General features: G+C 50.1%; 1 protein-coding gene across 4 annotated transcripts in view; it reads left to right on the forward strand.

Annotated features, from left to right (window-relative positions):
* Positions 1 to 1,198: 1,198 nt before the first annotated feature.
* Positions 1,199 to 23,165, forward strand: part of Adamts7 (ADAM metallopeptidase with thrombospondin type 1 motif 7) — a 37,068-nt gene continuing 15,101 nt past the window's right edge. For 3 of the 4 annotated variants that reach the window (XM_076918122.1, XM_034484015.2, XM_034484016.2), the window contains exons 1-8: positions 1,200 to 1,514; positions 9,601 to 9,956; positions 11,709 to 11,874; positions 12,567 to 12,745; positions 15,742 to 15,825; positions 16,092 to 16,216; positions 17,508 to 17,657; positions 18,787 to 18,933. In XM_076918122.1, coding sequence (XP_076774237.1) covers positions 1,445 to 1,514; positions 9,601 to 9,956; positions 11,709 to 11,874; positions 12,567 to 12,745; positions 15,742 to 15,825; positions 16,092 to 16,216; positions 17,508 to 17,657; positions 18,787 to 18,933 — 1,277 coding nt within the window. In that variant the 5' untranslated portion in view covers positions 1,200 to 1,444. Of the gene's footprint in view, positions 1,515 to 9,600; positions 9,957 to 11,708; positions 11,875 to 12,566; positions 12,746 to 15,741; positions 15,826 to 16,091; positions 16,217 to 17,507; positions 17,658 to 18,786; positions 18,934 to 23,165 lie in introns of all 4 variants that reach the window. The other variant, XM_034484014.2, reaches the window with a different exon arrangement.

Genomic DNA, 23,165 nt, shown 5'->3' on the forward strand with positions numbered 1-23,165 from the left:
ATATCCAGAGGAAGAGAAAGCAGTTAGGTGCCAACTTTCGGCACTTTTGCAGTGGGTGGGAGATGTTCGGGAAGATGAGGTAGCCTTAGTTGTTCCTGCCACTGTCAGAGGTGTCAGAGGTGGGGGGAGAGGGGAGATGGAATCAGAAGAGGTCAAAGGGTAGAGAGAAGAAAGATGACAAGGGACTAGAAGAAACAAAAATGAAACAAACAAACCAACAGACAGTGCAGAAGGTGAGTGTACAGCAGTCTGGGCTGCAGAAGGATGTCACGGCCTCGGGTGGTCCCAAGACCTAAAGGAACTAAGATGGAGTCACTGAGGATGACTGAAGAGAGCAGATGGGGACCCATTACACATGTCTCCCTAGAGCTAAGAGAACTGGAAAGCAGAGGGGTACAAGTGAGCTCCTAGGTATGAGAGAGAGACTGAGACTGCCAATGAGACTGTGGGTCTCTGTGTACCTCGGTGGGCGACACCAAGAGAGGCCAAGGAGAGAGTACAAGTACATTACTCTCAGGGTAGAGCCATGCTTAGTGAAGGTGAGGTGTGTGTGTTCTCCTGAGTCTGCTCCTGGAAGTATAGGCTAAAGGGAACGTGGAAGCCAGACACAGGGTTAGTGCCACCAAGGACAGAAGATTTTTGGGAATATGAGGCAGGCTGTTGGCAGAACTCTGCTGATTGCAGGGGAAACACATCGGAAAGCTTCTGGAGACAAGGAATCAGCGGACTGCTGCCCAGTCTAGAAGGGCCCAGGCCTCTCTCCTGGGTTCACTTTGGACACAAATCTAGAAGCCCCCGGATTTTGCCTCCTCCCTGCCATCTCGATTCCTTGGGGGTTTCCAGGTTTCCTTCTCTGAAGGGCAGGCATTCTTTGCCTGGGACCCAGGAACGGCTCCCGAAACACAGATAAGTGACAAGAAACAGCAGAACTCCAGATTTTTGGGAGACCTCAGAGGGTACTGATGGCCTGGGTCTGCTCCACCACCAGGGGACGTCTGCAGCCCTGCGGGCGGTCCGGAGCCAGAGTTGATAGGGTGGGGACCGCGCTCTGTAAGAGGTGGCCCGCCCGCAGGGCTCTGAGGCCTGGCGGGGGCGGGGAGAGGCCGGTGGGGGCGGGGGCAGGAGCCCGCCGGGCGGGGCGGGGGTGGGCGCCCTGCTCCCCCTCCCGCCCTCCCTCCTTCCTTTTCTTTCTTTCTTTCTTTCTTTTTTTTTCTCGGCTTCTCGCTCTCTTTCTTTGCCTCGGCAGCTGGCTGAGGGGGCGGGCCTTGCAGTCTTTGTTGCCGGAGGAGCGAGTGCAGCTGCCCAGCGGCTAGAGTCAGGACCTGAAACTTGGGAAGAGTTTAAAGCCAGGCATGTCCTGAGTCCGACCCAGGCCCGGCTGGGACGCAAACGCGCAGACGAAGGCGTGCACAAGGGGTCGTCCCGAGGCCGCCCCGTCCTGGCCATGCACCGTGGTCCGAGTCTCCTCCTAATCCTGTGCGCTCTGGCGCCCCACGTCCCCGGACCTGCATCAGGTGGGTGGCCGAGCCTCTGGGACCCGCCTGACCCTGCCATCCTTCCTGCAACCCCAGCCGCTTCTCTGTGCACCCCGTGCAGGACCGGCTTACCCTGAGATTGGGGCTCAGCCGGGGTTGTGTTGGCAGCTGAGAAAAGCTGCACCCACCGGGAGCCATCCTTCAGTTGTCCACTCAGCTGGCATCCGGGACTTGCCCCTGGAGTGAGCTTGCACTCTTCGGGCTTCGGCTTCCCTGACGCGCGTGCAGCGCTGAGTGCATCTGTCCAGGGAGAGCGCTCCTCTGAGTGGGCTGGACGATTTACGAGAGACACGGCTTCTTGCACTCTCCTTCGGGTGACTCTCCTGGAAAGCAAACTAGCCAGGACGCTGTTGGGGACCGCGCCAGGTCGCAGCTCTACCGGGGTCTGCCGCTGCTCCTCCCAGCTTGGCGGGCGCGGGGGTCTGGGTCCCCATTGCCCTTGCATTTCCTGCTTCCCCCTCCCCCCAAGTGTTCAAGGGAGGGGAATGAGGAGCCGGAGCTTCTTCCTCCGCCCTGGGTTAACTCTCCCAGACCCGCCCGGCCGGCCGGCCGGCCTCCGACGGGCCTCTGGACAGCATCCAGGCTCTTGTTTGGCTGCGACCTGCGTTGCAGCGCGCTTCTGTCTGTAGAGTCCGGAGAAGCTGGCCTAGGACTGTGAGAGTTAGGGATGTGGGAGACCCCAGGGCCTGTGTTTAGGAAGCTCCAGGCCAAATGGGGGTTGGTCGTGTATCTGCAGGTGAAGGACTCAAGAGTATGACAGGGGTGAAGGGACTGGAGGGATGGACTCTGGGTGAGTTGGACCAGTATGGATGGGGCAGAGGTGACCTCAATCTGCCCTGCGCAGGATTAGGCCACTTGCCTTCCTGGTGAAGATACTGTAGCTATGGGCCTGGATGTCAGGAACATTTAAACCACTGAGGGGTGTGGCTGAGGAGAGCAGCATTTGGGATTAATCTAACAGTGACATTCAAGAAAGCCCGGTGTGTGCATGTGTAAGTGAGTACCTGCTAGGATCCAGCCTTACTCATTCTTATTTCTCATAATCTGTTATCAGAACTGCAAGGCAGCTGCTGACATGTATGAAAAGTTCTTCTATGGATATAGAAACAGGTTAAAAGACTAGGGTGAACTGTCAGAGAGGGCAGTGGAAAGAGAGCAGAAACAGCCCCTGGGCCTGGGCCCTTGGAAGGTGTATGTGGTCGGGAGAGGTCCACCTTTTAGGATTTTTATGAGGCCTGAAATACTGAAGATCAGTTGCTTATTACTGGGTAGTAACTGCCATGTATTGGCCGTTATCTTTATTACTCTGTTAGACAGACACTATAGGATTTCTCATCTTTGATGAGTCTTGCTATATGGATTTGTGGCCTGGGATGCCGGCAGGCCAGGAACCCTTCCTTCACTAATCCAGGCATTGCTCCCCACCAGGGTGGACTGTGTGTCTCTGGAATCCCTCTACATATGTAGTGTGGGGCCCTCTGGTTTCAGGTCTCGCGATTTCTGACTCTGAGGCTGTAGACCTCTTTGTCTTTCTTCCTGAGCATCATGGACTCTTGCCACTGAACGGAACGTCAAGGAGCATGTCCTAGGCTCAGGTTTTAGGAGAATTTATACTAATATTGTTCTCAAGGTCTCCGGGGTTGCCCAGTTGGTTATGACTTCCCCCACCCCTCACACCCATTGTAGTTTCCTCTGCATAGCTCTGTAAGCCCTGAGTATATGCACTTCTGCAGGTCATTTGAAGGGCTGGATTGTAATTTAGGTTCTAGATAGTGAGGTGAGGGTTAGTTCGACGTTGGCATTTCTCTGGCAGAAGCTCTGAAGCGAGAGTTGTCACCTAGGGGTGACACAGAGTCTTTATCACAGGAGTATGTGTTATGAGGCAGGAGCTCAGTCATATCAAGGCAGACCTGACCTGGCAGAACACTTTGCCATGAGCCACTGGCACCCTGCTGGGTGGTGCCAGCTGCTATTCCAAGGGAATTTCAGCTCTGATGCTCTTCTGTTCCTGCGTCGGTCCCCACGTGTGAATGTATTTGAACCTGCAATTATCCTTCACTGCCTCTAGGTGCTGATAATTTCAGCCACCAGGGTCTTCTGGTAAACATCACTGAGGATTAGTCATCTTTTAATTCACTGTGCTTATCTCTTGACATGGTTTACGGCTAAGGAGATGACTCAGTTCACACAGCCTGTGCTGAGCAACCGTGAGGACCTGAGATCTACAGTCTCTGATGAAGATCTCCTCATCCCAGTTCATTCCAGTCTAAGCAAGAGGCATCGCCTCCCTTTGCTTGGACTTTCTCTATACTGCACTCGGGTCAGAGGCTGTGGATACCCCATGCCAACCTCTCTATTTGATGAGGGTAGGGTAGCGTCTTTTGCATTTCCCTGGACTTTGGAACACCAAATGCCCCCAAACAGTTAGCATCTAGGGCACGCACCAGGTGCTGTGAACCCAGCATTTCATAACAGAATGAGCAAACAAGGCTGGTGGCAAGACAGATTTGTTTAGAAACAATGGGCTCTTGGCCTGTTTATTACTTTTCCCACTCTGGTTAGAGATGAAGTTTTTTTTTTTTTTTTTTTTTTTCTGAGTGAAAGAAAATACATGCATGATACTGAACAGACAATATCTATACTCAGCCTCAGTGTTGGCCACAATATTAAGTAGTGGAGACAGAGACAGATGGGAACACAGGTTTCAAAGGAGGACTCACTGCCTTCCTCCAGTCACTTTTGACAGGTAGGAATTTAGTCTGACGTGTGTAGATAACAAGACTTCAAGGAAGGCTTGGAATTGAAATTTTGTGTGTGTGTGTGTGTGTATGTGTGTGTGGGGTAAATATCATATAATTTTTAAACATTATAAATTGACTATTTTTTCAATATATGCCAATAAATAGAACTAGTATCTATGACCATATACTTTTATGACCAAATACTTTTATTAGGATGCCAGGGCAGCAAGCATGCTAGCCTCTGAAAGGACCCAGTTAGAACCCCTGGGAAGGTATTATGACACAGCCTATGCATCTTGGGACCCTAGAGCCCCAAACCTACAGAATAGCAGTCTGTGGGCTAAGGTCTTATGTGCCTGTAGCTTTTCAAAGCTCTGTAGGTAGCACTGAAGGTCAGTCAGTCAAGTTCACTCACAGCCCAGTTCCCTGAGGCTTTTGCTAAAAAAAAAAAAAAAAAAAAAAAAAAGGCTTTCTCATCCTCCTTTGCGGAGATGCTGATTCAGTGAGTCTGGGATGGGGCCTGGGAATTTGTTTTTAAAAAATTCTTGTCCAGGAAGTCTGGGAACTCTTTGCACTTCCCACCCCCTGAAGTTCATTGATTGGAAAGACTTGCTCAGAGCCACACAGCGATTCTTCTCAGCTCACTCGTCCTGTGACTCTCAGAGAGTCAGGGCAGCCGTGGGCAGAGGGTCACATCTTGAGTAGGGGCACACTATTGGCATGTGAGTGGCACCCTGCGTGAGTTTTGGCAGCAGGTTGAGGGAGGGTTTGGTTCTGTAACATGGCCATCATTGAGCCTCTGAGTAGGCTTAGCCTCCCGACTTGGCAGGTGGCAGAGAGTTCCAGATATGTCTGCAGGACACTTGGACCAGAACATTTCTCTGGGCCTGAGGGGTTAGATGTCGGGCTGAAAACCTCAGTGAATCAGAGCAGCGAGTTTCCGAGTTCATCCTGGAGTCTAGGAACTTTGGAGAGGAAAAGGGCTTGGGGACAATAGAAGAACAGGGGACTCCCAGCACCAATTCAGTAGGTGTGCAGAAAAAAAAAAAAAAAAAAAAAAAAACAACTTGTTTTTGAGAGTCTTAAATAACTCAGTCTGGACTCACACTCCTTATGCAGCTAAGGATGACCTTTGATCTCTGATCCTCATTTCTCCCTTCCCAGATGCTGGGATTACAGGTGTGTGGCACTAGTTTTGCGAAGCCGGTGATTACACCCAGGCTTACATACTCGTATGTATGCTATCCATCACTGCTGTCCGAGCTGCATGCCTGAGATTCCTTGTGAAGACGAGCTATGAACTTCTAGGCAACTTGTCTAATCAAATTTCTTCATATCGATGATGGGAAAGGACAGAAGTCCGAGAGTATAGATGGATATGACTGACGAGAAGCCATTTGGGAAACGGGGTCAAGTCTTCATTCTCTCACTCTCAGTGTGCGGCTTTAGCTTATTCTACCTCTCTGAGCCCTCATTTGCTCTCTTTCCCGGAAGGCAGTCTGATATACCTTATTCTTGGAGCCCTAACCTAGAGTCTTCAGCCTGAGGGACCACAAATCCCAGGAAGCAATGAACCTGGATTGGAAAAATATTATACCCACAACTTTTATAACCTCAAGTGATATTTAGCATTTTCTTTAATTATGAATAAGACTAACACACTTAATTTATAAAGTATGAGTATTTAATTATGAACGTTATCAATGAATCCCAATATTAACACACGCGTGTAGAGGCCAGAGGACAACATTGGGTATCATCTTCAGGAATGACATTCACTTCCATTGAGACAGTGCGTATCATTTGCCCAGAGCTAGTCAATTTCGCTGGACTGGCTGGCCATGGAGTCCCTGGGATCCTCACTCTCCACCTCCCTAGTGCTGGGATTACCTACTGTGCATCACTTGACCTGGATGTTTATGTCGTTCTGGGGATTGAACTCATGCTTGCAAGGCAAGCACTTTACTGACTGACTTATCTTCCCTAGCTCTACACGTACATTTTTTTTTAACTTAAAAAATTATTTTATTTTGTGTATGCTAAGTGCGTGCATGTGTACCACATGTGTATAGGAGACCGAGTGGGACAGAAGAGGATATTAAATCCCCTGAAACTGAAGCCACAGGTGTTTGTGACCTGCTGCGCATATGTGCTGGGAACTGAACCCAGGTCCTGTGCAAGAGAAGTATATGTCTTAACTGCTGACCCTTCTCTCCAGCCCTACAAGTAATTTTCTTGTCTCACCGAGGCAGAAACCTTGAAGTGAGCTGTATTTCTCATCACTACTTCAAAATAGCCATAGTTGCTAGTGTTGTCATTAGACCTTGCTTAATGACTCAACGACCACACAATTCTGCACTCCATCTTCAAGGTTAGTTTGAGAGCTGTAATTCCATATCGTGGACCTTTTTTTTTTTTTTTTTTTTTTTTTAATCTTCCTCGTTTCTTAGGCACTTAAAAATGTTTTTCTAAAAAAGGATGCACAGAAAAAACAAACAAACAAACAAACAACATGAAGAATGTTTTTTCCATTCTGGACAGTCTAAGAGTGATAGAGTAATTTTCAAACCCTAGGGGCTTAAGCTGAGGTCTTCAGACTTTCTCCAGCTCACGGGCTCTTGCTTCACAAGGACTCTTTCCAAGAGAGAAGTCACAGGTGCTCCACTGAGACAGGGGTAGAGAGGCACCAGAGGGTTCCATCTGGATGGTCCTCCCCCTAACCCAGGAGGGCAACAGATATGTGCGTATCCCACAGGCATTTGAGGACACACCCCACCAGGCTAGTAACAATTCCAGTAATGTCTGCTGAGTTTAGTGGGCCAGCCACTGCTATTTGTGACTTAGTATGCTCAGTCCTCAGAAGAGCCCCTGCAATGTACGTTCTATTGTTATTCAGTTCTACACATTCATTCAACAAATATTTCCTGAAACACAACTGTGTCCCAAACACTTCTAGCACTTACAGTTTTCAAGAAATAATATGAAGATTTTTACCTTCCTAGAAGTGACATTGGGAGGAGAGAGGAAACAAAGGGACACATAACAAAAAAAACGTTAAGTGGCAGGGTGTGTTGTTGCTGTGGGGGGAAATAAAGCAGGGACAGAGAAAGACAGTGAGTCATAATATTAAAATAAAATGGCCAAGAGAGGCCTCACAGAGAGATGTTTGAGCAAGGGCTTTAAGGAGGATATCATGTGCGAACCATGTTAGAAACAGACACAGTGCAAGAAGTTACATTAAATTTGTTGGCTGTAATTCACTGGGTATTCCTTACTTAAATCATTTGGTACTCATAGTTATCAGCAAACAGGTTTGCCCTCCCTCCCTCCCTCCCTCCCTCCCTCTCTCCCTCCCCCCTTCTCTCCTTCCCTCCCTCCCTCCCCCCCCTGTGGTGGATGTGTACTTGATAATGTATGTGTGTACACATTTCTGTGTATTCATGCATGTGGAGATCATAGGTAGATATTGTCTTTCCTCAGTTGCTCTCCACCTTATCTTTTCAGAAAGTTTTTCACTGACCGGGAAGCCTGGTGGTTCACCTAGTCAGGCCAGTGACCCTCAGAGACCTGCCTATCTTCATATTGTTTTCCTCAGAGTTGGGTTTACAGTTAAATACCACTGCAGCCAGCTTTTTCTGGACATGTAGACTTTTGTTCTGGGGATTCACACTCTTGTGTAGTGGTCTTCTTACCAACTGAGCCTTCTCTCCAGTCCTCAATATACAGGTTATTTTATTCTTATTTTTTGAAGTGTGTGTGTATGCGCGAGAAGCATGTATGTACATGTGCAGAAGTCAGAGAGGACAACTTTGGGTGTCATCTTTAGGACTTCTGTCCACCTCCTTTGAGATAGGGTCTCACTGATTTGGTTAGAATGGCTGGCTTGTCAGGAAGCCTATGGATTTTCCTCTCTGCCTGCTCCAGTTCTGGGATTATGAATACATGCTACCACACCTGTTTTTTTTAAACCATGGTGGTGGGGATTGAACTCTGGTCCTTGTGCTTGCGTGGTAAGCACGTTACCCACTGAGCCATCCGTCCTAGCCCCTAGTCTCATCTTAATTACTAATATTAACTCTCGCTGGCACATTATCCTTCATACAGTAATGTATAAATGTTACAGAGTGGGTTTGAGAGGCAGCCAGCTTGAAAGCAGCACCAAATAAGTTTCACGAACTGCAAGCCACAGAGCTGTCGGGACTCAGGGTTAGCAAATGCAGGTCCAGGTGGCAGCAGTTTTGAGTGTCAGGTTTAAGTGGGCCATATGTCCCTGACAGAAAAAACCTGCTTGAACCGAATCCCCAGGACAGATGAAGGTCCCTCACCGTGGCAGCTTTCCTGGACAAGGCTCATGATGGTAGGTCAGTGTGCCTGCCATGTTCAATCTTGGCGCTCTTTTAAAGTGCAAGGTGAGAAGGTTCCATCTGGTGTGACAAGCTCCCACATCTGGTGTTTCTGGTATTATTTTGATGTATTCACACGTGTCTTTCCTTAGTGGCACAGATAACTTAGTTATCAGTCCTCAAAATGCTGGCAATAGCAATTGTTCACTTGTGTGAACAGGAGGTAGAGTCATTCTACCTTGACGCTTGCACTCAGAATGGCACGACTCTTGGCGAAGACTGTTACTAACTGAGGACCGGGTTTGGGTTGAAAGCTGCTGTTCTGACAACATCATACCTCAGAGCAGAGGTGAAGGAAGATGGTGGGAGACTGAGGGAAGGTTGTTCGGACACAGGGAACAACAATGCAAAATCCTGAGGTGGGGACACATCTGGCTTGCTGAGGAGATTCAGCAGAGGGAAGTAAGAAGTAGTTGGCGATGAGATTGGAGAGGCCTTCTTGCCTAGGGCCTCATGTGCCACTGCTATAACATTGTGCTGTGCTCTAAGTGGGATGGTGGTAGCCACAGTGTCATGAGCAGAGGATCATGGCTCCTGGTTGCTATGTTGACAATGAGTTGATGAAGGGCTCCTGATGTGTAAGCCTGGCGATAGATGGGTTAAGGAGTTACTGTAGTTCAGATGGAGAAACTGAGGCATCGGGTGATGAAACACTAAAGCTGCTAAAAAACATGGGGAAGAGTTTGGTTTTGTTTTTCTGGTATTGTTATGTAGTGGGGGATGCCCTCCTACTCCATACAGGGTCTCAGTCTTCTACAATTCCTGAGTGCTGGGATTACAAGCTTTTTTCACCATGCTTAGCCACTGTAGAAATTTGCATCTAGGTAGCCTGCCATCTCTTAGCTGCCCCTTCTCTAGTTCCTGGTGATTGGCTAGAACCCTGAGTCTGTCTTGGACCTAAATGTTACTTTCTCTCTGCAGGTCTTGTGACTGAGGGCCGGGCGGGTTTGGACATTGTGCACCCGGTGCGAGTGGATGCTGGAGGCTCCTTCCTGTCCTATGAGCTGTGGCCACGGGTGGTGCGCAAGCGGGATGTGTCTGCCACGCAGGCTTCATCTGCTTTCTACCAGCTGCAGTACCAAGGGCGGGAGCTGCTCTTCAACTTGACCACCAACCCTTATCTCCTGGCTCCCGGCTTTGTGAGTGAGATCCGACGTCGCAACAGCCTAGGCCATGTGCACATCCAAACCAGCGTCCCAGCCTGCCATTTGCTTGGTGATGTCCAGGACCCAGAGCTGGAAGGCGGCTTTGCAGCCATCAGTGCCTGTGATGGCCTAGTAAGTTCTCTGGGATTCGTGTGGGGAGGGCTGGGGTTGGCGTGGCATTACCTTTCCTCTGTCAGCTCTGTGCTCATGAAGGAAACAGAAATGACAGTGCAGACTTCCTTGTTCTGAAGGACAGAAAGCTCGAAAGTTTTATGTGTCCTAGAATCTTTGTTTGCCTTCATTGGGCAACCCACTCTGTAGTCCAGTCTGTTCTTAAACTCAGAGATCCTCCTGCCTCTGCCTCCCGAGTGCTAGGCTTAAAGGCATGCCCTACTATGTCCTGGCTTTATTTGTTTGTTTTGGGATCCAATTCTTGAAGTTCTGAAAATGTCCTGGGTAGGAAGGAAGCTGCTACTCTAGAGACCCCACGTGGAACAGCTTTTGCAGAGGCTAAGTAAGCATTTGGCCCCTTTTCCCCTGGGGTGCCAGTTATGAGTAATTCTCTGCAGACTCACTTATGAGCTGAAACCTTTGTCTTTTAGCCTTCCAGCCCAGTCTAGAGACCCCAGAAATCCCTCTCTTCCTACCTCTGCTAGCCTCTAAGATAGTTCCTAATCACCTGTGGGATTCCACTACCCAAAGGCTAAAGCGCCTTCGATCTAGGCAGCATTCATTTGTTTTCCGCACCATCAAGCTCCCGAGGGTGTATAGCAGGAACAGGGGGGTGGGGTGGGGTGGGGGACACAGACACAGCCATCCATGGATTCTGAAGGGCTCTTGCTATAATGGCTCAGGTGAAATCCACGAGACCAGCAACAAATGGCATGCACCTTGAACTGCACAGTCCCTAGGCGTGAGAAGCTCATCTGTGCAGTAATCTATTCTGGTTTAGGAGATTGCTTCTTAGGTGCAGTTTCTCTCATTGAGCCTGAATGGCAGCTGGGCAGAGGAGGTCTTCCCATTCTACGGTTGAGAAAACAGCTTCGAGCAGACCTTGCCTAAGGTCACCATTCAGAGATGGTGGCTGATTCAAAGCCCCTTCTGTAGTCCCTGAAGCAGGTGTACTTTCTGGTACTCTGGGTTTCTTGGCTCCGAGTGACCCCAAGGGTCCAATTGGTGCTAGTAGGGAAAGTCTAAAAGGGGTATCGCCTTTCTATTAGAGTCTCCAGCTTGCGAGGGAGGTGGTGGATTGCCTGAATTACATCTCATGACCTTCCATTTTCTGAACTCTATGCCAGGCAGATGTGCCCAAAGCGCTTCTGCCAGCTTCCCTCCTCTGGCCAGCTGTGAACTTGAGAAGCAGGATATCTTGGTGGTCATGGCAACTGGGTGGCTTTGGGTGTGATAGAGCTGCTTTTGAAGTGATTCATTGCCCCAGGGAGACTGAAGAGGTCGAGGAGAAGCAGTGGTCAGCTGGGAGGGAGCATGGTGGCTGGAGAAGACTGGCAGGCAAAGGAGATGCAAAACATCCTGGGGGCATGGACATGGGCCACCTGACTCAGGAGGGTCGTCTGGGACTGAGTAAAATGTCATCTTGTCAGATTCCAACACAGATCTCTTTCTCCATCCTAATGGTGTGTGTCAGGGCTGGGCCAAATCCATGGAGTTGTTTCAAGAGGCTTCTAGTAAGGGCCCGAGCTTTGCTTTTAAGCCCTTGGCTTGTAGAATGGCAAGACAAGAATTAGCAACAGCCCAGAAGGAGGGAGTTGCCCTATCTGTCTATTGTGGGTCCAGATTGTAGAGGTGGGGTTCAACTGGGTAGGGTATGTGAAAAGGCAACCATGTGCCAGCCCTCCACCGGTGACCCTGGTGAATTTTTCCCAGAGAGGTGTGTTCCAGCTCTCCAATGAGGACTACTTCATTGAGCCTCTGGATGGGGTTCCAGCTCAGCTTGGACATGCCCAGCCCCATGTGGTGTACAAGCACCAAGGCTCTAGGAAGCAGGCCCAGCAGGATGACTCAAGGGCTTCAGGCACCTGTGGAGTGCAAGGTATGTACCTTCCTGCAGAGTTGTGGCTAGGGACTGCCTGGGTACTCATGTCCTTTCTAGAAACCTCTCTGAACACCCTCAAGCCCAGCTCTCTTGAACTGGAGCAGTGTTTCTCAACTGAAGACCCTTGGGTAGGTTAAATGACCCCTTCACAGGGGTTGCATATCAGATATCTTGCATATCTGATTTTTGCATTATGATTCATAGCAGTAGTAAAAATTATAGTTATGAAGTAACAAAAAAAATAATTTTATGGTTAAGGGTCACCACACATGCAGAACTTTATAACAGGGTTACAGCAGTAGGTGGGTTGAGAACCACTGAACTAGTGGGCCACAAACATTTAAATAGACCACCCTAGCCTTTGATGCTTGATTAACCTGTGGTATGGGCTTGACAGTTCTGCAGGTAGGACTGTCCCTCCTACTGTTACTCACCTCCCTTGTCCATGTTGATAATTTATCTTCTTCTCTCTCTTCATATTGCTTATGGTGTCTCTGACTCCGTCAGTCATTCTTTCTCCAGTGGCTGGGCTGCCCATAGCCAGTTCCAGCAGGGATACTGGTGAGGGACGTTCTGCCTCTCTCTCCTGCTTCTACTCCAGACTAATCAACCTGTGTTTTCGGGGCCCTACAGCTCAGTACCTGGGGGGGGGGAGAGGGAATCTCACCCACATCATCTCTGTCCTCCAGTGTCCCCAGAGCTGGAGCACCAGCGAGAACAATGGGAAGAGCAGCAGCAGAAGCGGAGGCAGCAGCGATCAGTCAGCAAAGAGAAGTGGGTGGAGACCCTGGTAGTGGCTGATTCCAAGATGGTGGAGTATCACGGGCAGCCGCAAGTGGAGAGCTATGTGTTGACGGTCATGAACATGGTGAGGTTACTACAGTTTTTAAAGGGGTGGCCAGGGTGGCAGAGGAGAGGACATTGCAATGGGACATAAAGGGTGATATGGATTGGTATACCGACAGACTGGCTTCCAGATGGTGGACCAGGCTCCAGGCATGAAGGAGGTCTCCAGGCTCTGAGTATAGAGAGAAGCAGGGCCCTGGCAGGATCCCTGGAAGGAGGATGTATTATAGAGTATAGTCATAGGGCTTCTTTGATACTGAATTGCACTGTACCTTGCCCCAGACCATACAGAGTGCCGAGCCACCCTGCTGGGAGGAGTGAGTGAAGGCTGGGGCTTCCCCAGATCTGTGTTTGCCTGAGAGCACATATATGGTCTGGTTGGTTCATATGGTCTGCCCTGAACAAACCCCTCCCTGCTTTATGTCTGGATCTGTGCTAAGCTGGGGACAGGCATACCTAATTAGACTAGTCCTATCTGAGACATCTACAAACCTTGAGCTGGAAATATCTGCTCAGTTTTGAGGTCTACTAGCTGGTGACCTTGAGCAAGTCTGTGGGCTGACGGGGACAGTACTTTGTGGGCTGGGTTCATTGCTCTTGATTCTATCTGACAGTTGAGCTGACAGAGGATCTCGGAGGTATGGACTTAGCAAGTTGTCTCAGTTAGGGTTTTATTGCTGTGAAAAGATACCATGACCAAGGCAACTCTTATAAAGGAAAACATCTCATTGAGACTGGCTTACAGTTCAGGGGTCCAGTCCATTATTGCCATGGTGGGAAGCAGGTAGCATGCAGGCAGACATGGTGCTGGAGCCTTCTGTATCTGAGAGTTCTGTATCTGGATCAGAAGGCAACAGGAAGAGACTGAGCCACTAGGTGTGGCTTGAGCATCTGAGACCTCAACCCCCCCCCCAGTGACCACTTCCTGTAACAAGGCTACACCTTCTAATAGTGTCACCCCCTATGGGGCTATGAAGACTATTTTCACTCAATCTACCACACAAGTCAAAGAGGCAAGGCAGAGCCAGACAAGGCAGTCTGGTCTCCAAAGGCCTACCCAGTGGGGACTGTGGCTGATCCATCCCTGCCCTGCCCCACCCTTGCTGACTCTGTTGTCAAGGCTTTCTTCCCAGACCCCTCCTTAAGGGGCAGGAACCTGCAGGCCAGCAGGCTGATCCTTGTAAGCCTCCCAGGATCTTACTGCTCTGTACTGCACTATCTGCCCCCAAGGCCAGGGCTCACTTGCTGCCACCTTAAAAGAAGTATCTCTGTGGTTAGCTAGGATGTATGGTTGTGAATCCAGGGCTCTAAAATGGAGCTATAGTCATGGCTGCTCATAACCAGCTAATATCACAGTCCCCATGCCCAAGACCTCATGAGGAAGTGCAGTTCCGAGGCAGTCCTTGGATTGGATACCATCACTGATTCCTTGCTCCTTAAGGAGCAAAAGGCCCCTGAAGCCTTCTGCTTCCGGGGTCTCACTCAAGACTCTGCTTGAGTGAGGAAGGTTCTCACCCCCAGGTCCTGTTCTTCCCAGTGTCACTGCTTAAGGGCTCAGATTGAAAGAGATTGCAGCTTGGCTAGGACCACCTATAATTAGCAGGATTCACCTCACTTCTGAGCTCTAGGGAGCAGAAGTGGGTGTGTGTGTGTGTCAAGACTTGTGCACAGTGAGACCTACTACTCAAACATAACAGGCTCCGGATCAGGCATTGTGCTCCAGGGCCCAGCAGTTTCTATTGGGAAGAGGTGGGTTGGCTTTTGAATTCCCCTGTGGGTGATTAAGGGGCTGACATCCATCCTGAATGTGGGGTGATAGTAGCCTCTAGCATCACTTTATCTCCACATCTGACCTCCTTTCACTGGGAAGAACAGAATTCCAGGGCCAAGAACCCTTCCTCAACTGTCCAGAGGCCAAAGAACATCTAAGGCCTGAGGGACGCTCAGTTGGCAAAGCTCTTACCAGGTGCTCAATCCCCAAAACTCACATAAAAAAGGCAGATAAGGTGACACACGCTTGTAATTGCAGTATGCAGGAGGCAGAAACAGGTAGAGCTCACTAGCTAGCCAGCACAGACTAATCAGCAGGCTTCAGGTTAAAGAAGACGCTGTTTCACCGGGCGGTGGTGGCGCACACCTTTAATCCCAGCACTTGGGAGGCAGAGGCAGGCGGATTTCTGAGTTCGAGGCCAGCCTGGTCTACAGAGTGAGTTCCAGGACAGCCAGGGCTATACAGAGAAACCCTGTCTTGAAAAAACAAAAAACAAAAAACAACAAAAACAAAACAAAACAAACAAACAAAAAAAAAAAGAAGACGCTGTCTCAAACAAGATGAGGGCTGCAGAGAGAGCTTTGCAGATAAAGTCATTTGCCTGGAATGCCTGGGCATCTGAGGTTGATGTCCAGAACTGATGAACCCTTGAAGGTTGGCCTCTGACCTCCTCATATGGAGGAGCCAAGTGAATGTCCACATTCACACATTGTAATAAGCTTGCTCATAATAAATCAAATTAACAAACAAGAAAGTTTCTGAGGCATAATATCCAAGGTCAACCCTCTGCCTTGGCTCCCAGGATCCATTCATGTCTATTCCTTGGGAAGGCTGGTCTTGGCTTCCCCAGGAGAGAAAGAGAAGAGTCAGCTCCATGCTAAGCAACTGTCACTCAGAGATCTGGGCTGCTGTTGGCTCTGTGGAGGGGATGGGTGTGGAGGGTCAGTATTTGCAAGTAGATCTCAAGCTATTGCCCAGAATAGGCCAGAGCCTTAGGAAGCAACCTGGGAGGAAGGAGTTTGTGTGTGATTTATCACTGCTGGGTTGGGGCAGTGTGAGTGTTAGGTATGGAGACGTGCAGGCACTAGTACATACATGTCCAAGTAATGTGTGCAGCTGGTAGGCCCCCCTGAGTGATCATGTGTGTGCTCAAATGTGCATGTTCCTGAGTGGCTGGGGTAGGCACTGGCTTCCATTTTCTATATCCTGGTTGTAACCTGATTCCCCTCCCCATCCCTCTTGGGTAGGTGGCTGGACTCTTTCACGATCCAAGCATCGGGAACCCCATTCACATCAGCATTGTGCGTCTTATCATACTGGAAGATGAGGAGGTGAGAGGTCACATAGTCCCAAGCTGTCCCCAACAGTAAGCTCTCCTGCCCTGTGCCTTGAGTGCCTCCTTGGCCTTGACAGTGTCCTCTGACACTTCTTGTCCTTGAGATAGTCTCTGTCCAGTTACAGCCAGAGGGGTGGTGGGCTGGGTGGCCTGGTCAATCTGTCCCTTGGATCTCTGACTCCTGTCTTGGTGTGGGGGCAAATTAGCCTCATGCCCCAGAGCTCGGTATGAGTCCTGAGCCTCCATTCTCCCCCCACGCAGAAGGACTTAAAGATCACACATCATGCGGAAGACACTCTGAGGAACTTCTGTAGGTGGCAGAAGAACATCAACATGAAGGGGGACGACCACCCGCAGCACCACGACACTGCCATCCTGCTTACCAGGTATCTCACCAGGAAGGGTGGGAGCGCCTTAGAATAGAGGGTTCTCATGTTATTGTCATAAGCAGTACTGAACCACCTTGCAGCCACCCAAGCTCCGCACAGTCATGCCTTGTCCAGTTTAGATAATTCAAGCAGGAAGTGGATAGAGGTATAACCCAAAGACGTGTTCAGGACTCACTGGTTCTGCATGTCTGTGAGTGTGATTGCATGTGTGTGTGTGTGTGTATGTAGTGTGTGTGTGTGGTGTGTGAGTGTGTGTACTTGTGTGTATGTATGTGTGTGGTGTGTGAGTGTGTGTGTGTATGTGCGTGCATGTGTGTGCATGCTTGTGTATGTATGGTGTACGGTGAATGTGTGTGGTGTGTGTGGGATGGATGAATGGTGTGTGGTATACGTTCTGTATGTTCGTGGACTGTATATGTGTATGTGATGTGTGTGGCGTACGTGTGGTGTGTGTGTGGTATGTGTAGAGTGTGCAATCACAGTGTTGTGCTATTCAGTGTAGGTTGGTGGCCAAGAGTCCATTCCAGAGCACTTGCCTTCAAAATCACTCTCATGTCACTTATTCTCTAGGGCAGTTTTCTCCCTCTCGCCTACCTTCTGAGACCCTATTTATTTTTCCCCCAACTTTGAATTTTTTTGTTTTGTTTTGTCTTTGTTTTTCGAGACAGGGTTTCTCTGTGTAGCTCTGGCTGTCCAGGAACTCACTCTGTAGACCAGGCTGGCCTCGAACTCAGAAATCCGCCTGCCTCTGCCTCCCAAGTGCTGGGATTAAAGGCGTGCGCCACCACCGCCCGGCTTCCCCCAACTTTGAGATGTTTTATTTATGTATTTGTGTGTGTGTGTGTGTGTGTGTGTGTGTGTGTGTGTGTGTGTGTGCGCGCGCGCACACATGTGTGCCACAGCACATGTATGGAGGTCAGAGGGTAACTTGCAGGCATTGTTTCTGCCTCCAGGTATCTAACTCAGGACATCAAGCTGGCCACAGTGCCTTTACCACTGAGCCACCTCTGGCTCTGAGTCTGTGTTCCACCTGAACTTATCTTCCTTCTACTGGGCTGTGGCAGCTAGAAGGGTACAAAAGTTTGTTCTAGGCACGCATTCCCTTGTCAGGTCCCAGTGAGTGTTGGGAAGGTTATATGTGAACTTGCTTCTCAAGTGGCCATATGCATGTCTGATGTCAGAGTGAGGAGAAATGACACCCTAGTTGCCCGGTCTGGGGTAGCCTGGCCTTCTCCCTGCCCTCTTGGCATTGGGCTAAGCCAGTCTCTGACTACTTCTTTCTTTGCAGGAAGGATTTGTGTGCATCCATGAACCACCCCTGCGAAACCCTGGGCCTGTCTCATGTGTCTGGCTTGTGCCAACCTCATCTCAGCTGTAGTGTCAGTGAGGATACTGGCCTGCCACTGGCCTTCACGGTGGCCCATGAGCTAGGACACAGGTAACTCACCTGCCCTCACTGCCAGTTAGGAACCGACTTTACCTTTCTACTCTTGGGCACCAGCCAGCAGGGCTCCTGGGTCACAAAAGCTGAGGGAGTAAAGCAGTTTAAGATGACAGTTCCAACCACAAAGCCCCAGGATTGTCTCTGTTCCTCAACAAGACTGGTCCCCTATGAGTGAGAGAGGGGCCTCTGGGACATCACTGAGACCCATCTGTAGTGTGTCATGTGGGAGAGGAGTGGGAATGGCCAGTCAGTGTATGGAGCCTTGGCACCTTTCTTGCTCTCAGTGCTGGCCCCTTTTACTCTCGTCACTTGCTTCTATTCCCACCTGCTCTGTGACCCTGGGCAAGTGTCATGTCCTTTCTGGGCTTCTGTGGGTTCCACATAGACAGGGGAGGCTAGATGTGGTGCCATCTCTGCCTGTGCCCTTTGTCATCTGTGCGGGGGTTGGCGAGTTGGTGAATTAGATTGTGCTAAAGCTTCATTGGTAGGCTCCCAGATAGCACTTTGGGCCAGAGGGTTTTGACTGGGTGACAGCCATGCCTGTGTTGGTGACTCTAGTCCTCCTGGCTGTCTTACTCTGGCAGGTTCTACAGCCTCTCTGAGGTGAGGAGGCCTGAGTGAGTTAGTAGCAGGCATGATTCATAGCTGGTGCTCAGGAATGTTTTCTTGAGCCATTCCCAAGGATGACCTCTGGAGACTTTCTGGAGACATAGTAGCTCAGACCTCTTAACTCAAGGTCATAGCCTGAGGTCATCTTGGGCCAGTGAGGTTGTAGGGTCGAAATAGACTTCTAGCAATAGACTTCCATCTGTGTCTCCTGAATTGCCATTATTGGCTAGCTCTTGGCACAAGGATGTTGCTGTGAGGGTCGCTAAACAGGTTCATTCTTGACTAGCTAATACATGTAGATGGGAAACCCAGGGTATACTGCTGTCATCCCCACATTCTGTATTAGGGAAACTGAGGTTCAGGGACAGCATGTGGCTTTCTCAAGGCCACACAGCCATTAGGAGACAGAGCTAGCCCTGGGAATTGGGACTGTACCCCTTGCAGGCCTCCATGGGAAGGAGGCCTGGGGGCCTCCTGCTGCTTACCTGCCCCTGGGGCCTGTGCTCTCACGCAGTTTTGGCATTCAGCATGACGGCACCGGCAATGACTGTGAGTCCATTGGGAAACGGCCTTTCATCATGTCTCCACAGCTCCTGTATGACAGAGGCATTCCGCTCACCTGGTCCCGCTGCAGCCGCGACTACATCACCAGGTTCCTTGAGTAAGTCCTGGGCCTGGTGTATCTGCTGTCATTGTCCCATGGTGGGATGCAGTGCCGGGGAGTGTGATGTGGGGGCCACCTGGTAGACATCCTGGTAGACATAGTGCCTCAAGGGTCCTCTTGGACAGTGCACCTATGCTGTGGCTTGGAGGATGGGCAGGAGCTCATGGGCCCCCAGATAGGGGTGAAGGTGAGACCACTGCAAACAGGGAGAGCTAGTAGTGTATGGAGTCCAGAAGATGCAGAGCAACACTGGAAAATAGGTGACAGGTTCACGGCCCAGTGAGGGCAAGCAAAGTCAGCAGCAAAGGTAGAAGGCTTTTCCTTCCTTTCTTACTTTGCCGAGCCATTTTTAAAACTTTATTTTAACGTACATTGGTGTTTTGCCTGCATGTATGTCTGTGTGAGGGCACCAAAGCCCTTGAAACTGGAGTTGTAAACAGTTGTCAATTGCCATGAGGGTGCTGGAAGTTGAACCCGGGTCTTCTGGAAGAGTAGTCAATGCTTTTTAACTGTTGAGCCACCTGTCCATCCTTCTTTGTTGAGCTAGTTTGCATTCCTACTTAATGCTCTAAATAAGAAAGAGTTTAAATCTAAATTCTTTTTTTTTTACACACTTATTTATTGATTGTGGCGCATGTATGGAGGTCAAACTTATGGGCATTGGTTTTCTAGATTCTGGGGATCTAATTCAGGTTGTCATGCAAGGGCCGTTACCTGCTGAGCCATCTCCCTGGTCTTAAATTCCTTCCCTGCACCTCCTTTTCCTCCTCTTGTTTTTAAAGTTAAGATGCTTCATACTCTCTCCCTTTAAAATTTATCAGCATGTGAGTGGAGAGAGAGAGAGAGAGAGAGAGAGAGAGAGAGAGAGAGAGAGAGAGCCTGCATGCCACTGTGCATGTGTGGAGGTCGGAGGACAACTGTGTGCACTCAGATAGGAAGCCACTTAACGTGCTGAGCCACCTCAGTGGGCACCTAACCAACCTCTTAGCACACAGTCTACCATTCCCTTGGACTTTGTGCAGAGCAGGTGTGTGATACTGCTTTTTAAACCCAGGGTCTCAAGTGTGGCCAGGCACCATCTTGGAAACTTGGCTACATGTCCATTCCCTGGTGCCAGTTTTATCTGAGATGCCAAAGTCAGCTTTTCACATACAGAATGTGTAGTGGAGAAACAGCTGCCTCTTGAGAGATCTATAGCTTTGACTATGACTTTCTGAGTCACTGATGAAGACCTTATCGGGATGCAGCTTTTTTTTGTGGTGGAAGTGGGAGCATCCTTAAATGTTAGAAACTGACTTCATGTTTCTGAGTGACTCAGGATACCCAGGAAAGATGCTATTCTACCAGGAGAGTGTTACATCTGTCTGCTGTTGTCTGTCATATCTGATAGGGCAGGGCTTGCTGGTGTCCCAGCCTTCACTGTGCAAACTCTAAGTGTCCCTTTCTCTGTAGGATCCTCTACTGTCAGCCTTTGCCTGTGACTGGGATTCCTAGGCCAGATCCTCCTGGGTCTTCGGAGTAAAAACCTTCAGATTAGCTCTGTCCACAACTCTACTGGTCCCAGTTAGCTAAGGTGCTCTGAGATCCTGGGTCTTCCAGTGTTCTGCTTCTCCATCATTTCTCCTCACAGGCTTTAGCTCTCAGCCTCTGTCACTTTCCCAAGTCAGCTACCGATTGGCCATCTGCTTTCCAGCTTCCAGAATTCCGTGACATCTCTCATTTGCTGTCAGCACTTTCCTCTTACCCTCTGCCCGGGTGGAGTTACGTTTTGTTTATCCCTCAAATGTCAGGGTAGAAAAGCTTCAGCAGAGATGGGCCTGCTCAGTGTGCTGTGGTTCTCTGGAAACCCACTCCCCACAGTGGTAGCCTGGATGCACGCGTAGGGCCTTGGGGGATGTGAGAGCATGGATACCGGTTTCCCCTGGAAGAGGGGTTTGTGTGAGGGGTGACAACTGGAAACTGAAGAGTTCCGTTTGGTGACTGAAACTTGGACACTGGCCCAGTTGCCTCGTGTTGGCAGATGAGTTACATTAGTCCTTAAGCCTCCAAAAATGGGGATCATGACGGGCCACCTCAGTGTTTGCTGTGAGGATTAACCAGGAAAGCACGGGGCACACTTAGCACGGAGCCTATCACACAGTACACAGTCAGTACATGGCCATGGCTGCCATTACTATTTCTGCAGTTACCAAGTGGTTGACCTCGTGAACTTGAACAAGGGATGTAGCCCGGGGTTGGGGAGGAGGTGAGTCTCCCCCAGAGAGGGGCAGGGAATGAGATTGCTTGGGAAATCAGAATAGTGGGGACCCTGAAACACCCGCAGGGCTTGTTCCCAGCTGCCCCACCCTGAGTGCCACCCAGCACCCTGGCTCTGGGACAGATAGCTGAACAGACAAGTCTCTGTGTTCTTTTAGCTGCTGGAATGTATGAGAGCCTTGGCCAGGGGCCTGGGCCGAGGGTAGGAGGAGAGGCAGTGAGCCTGAGGCCTGCACTGCAGATGGAAATGGGACCCATCACCTGAAGGTGCGAGAGAGAGAGAGAGAGAGAGAGAGAGAGAGAGAGAGAGAGTTAGTTGAGCACCTCAGGTCAGGGCACACATCTCTGCTCTAGCTGTGAGTGACAGGCAAGGATCAAAGTTCAGGAGGAGGGGAAGTCAGAAGGACCCTCCACAACAGGCAGAGGGGCTGTCCTATCTCCCATCCACAAGCTCCTTGCTGGGGCAGGACAGGAGATAAGTTTCTGCCCAAATGGGGTGGGGATCTGAAGGAGTGGGTGCTGAATGGGTGTACAGCAGTGTTTCCACAGCCCGAGGAACTCTCAGCACAATGTACAGACCACCCACTATCCCTGGATGACCACACCCCTCGTTCCCAACAAATCTCTGCTTCTTGAGCCAGTAGAATGAGACATGGCTTGCTCTTGCCGGGTCACATATGGAACCTGTCTGCAGACTCTCTGTATACAAAGTGGGAAGCACAGTGACTCAAAGTGACGGGTGCATAGTTTGGGGTGTGTGCGCGCTATAGGTGGGTATAGAGGGACAGTGGCTCTCTTACAGTCAGGGACACATTCTGGGGGCTTTTAGAGATGACACTGAAGCTGGGTAGGAGAGGGAGCTGGGCATAGGGGAAGCTGGGTGGAGGCAGGACCTAGGGAACCTGTCAGGGTGGTAATGCGGTGAAATGGAGTCTGCTAGTCTAAGACAACTGACCTGAAGAACTCCAGGAAGTTTTCTGGATTGAGAAGTTCTTGGTTATGGTGGAAGGGCTGCAGCATCCTTGCACCTCCGCTCTTCAGGCCTGGGCGATCCTGCTCGTGAGTGTTCTCAAAGACAGGGCTTTGCAGAGTGGGAAGCAGGCCTGGAGAGTGAGGAGCCCTTCATCTCATCTCCAACAACCTCCTATTTAGTTACTCCATGACCAGAAACTAGGGCTCGGGAGGAACACTGGCAGTAGACAGCTCTTTGCAATATCGAGGTGACAGTAAGGTTCAAGTCATCCCTTGTCTACTCCAACCCTATGTGGGGTGGCCCAGTCATAATTAGCAGAGGGAAGAGCCCTGAAGGGACAGCTGTTGGGTGTGGAGACCTTGGTGTGTGTCCAGTGGTGTAAGGAGCCTGGCAGTGAGCCAGCCAGGGGAAGGAGCGGCCGCCTCCCTGACTTTTCCCAAGCAGGCATTGCTGTGAGTACTTCTATAACTTGGGGGTCAGTCTCTTACACAAGAGGATGTGAAGGTCCAGAGAGGGTGGCAGCTCACGGCCAGACAACATCCACAGAGGATGGAAAGGTCAGCTGCCAGCTGCTCCTGTGACTTTCCCCAAGCCCACACTGCTGTGTGTACTTTTATAGCTTGGGATTAGCCCTTTAGACATGAGGATGAGATGATTCAGAGAGGCTTTGGTGTAAAAACAGAGGCCACACAACACCCTCAGCCAATTAGAGAGGCAGGCTACAATCTCTCTAGCTGCTCAGCATCCAGCCCATCGGGGCTCTCCTCAGCAGGAAGTTGGAACAGTGTCACAAAAGGGACTAGCGCCCGTCTCCCTCCCTCTGACAGATTCTACTTCTGTATTTCTTCCTGGGACATTTCCCTCCGGTTGGAGCACCATGTTCATCCTGGCTCCCTAGCCTGCTACATTCTGTCCTCAAGTGTCCCTGGCTTGGGGTTGTCCTTATCTCCCACTACGTCCCACAGATCTTGGCCCTACTGATTCCAACCAAGTCCTTTCT

The sequence above is a fragment of the Arvicanthis niloticus genome, chromosome 21 (genome assembly GCF_011762505.2).
Source record: "Arvicanthis niloticus isolate mArvNil1 chromosome 21, mArvNil1.pat.X, whole genome shotgun sequence".
NCBI classification, from domain to species: Eukaryota; Metazoa; Chordata; class Mammalia; order Rodentia; family Muridae; genus Arvicanthis; species Arvicanthis niloticus.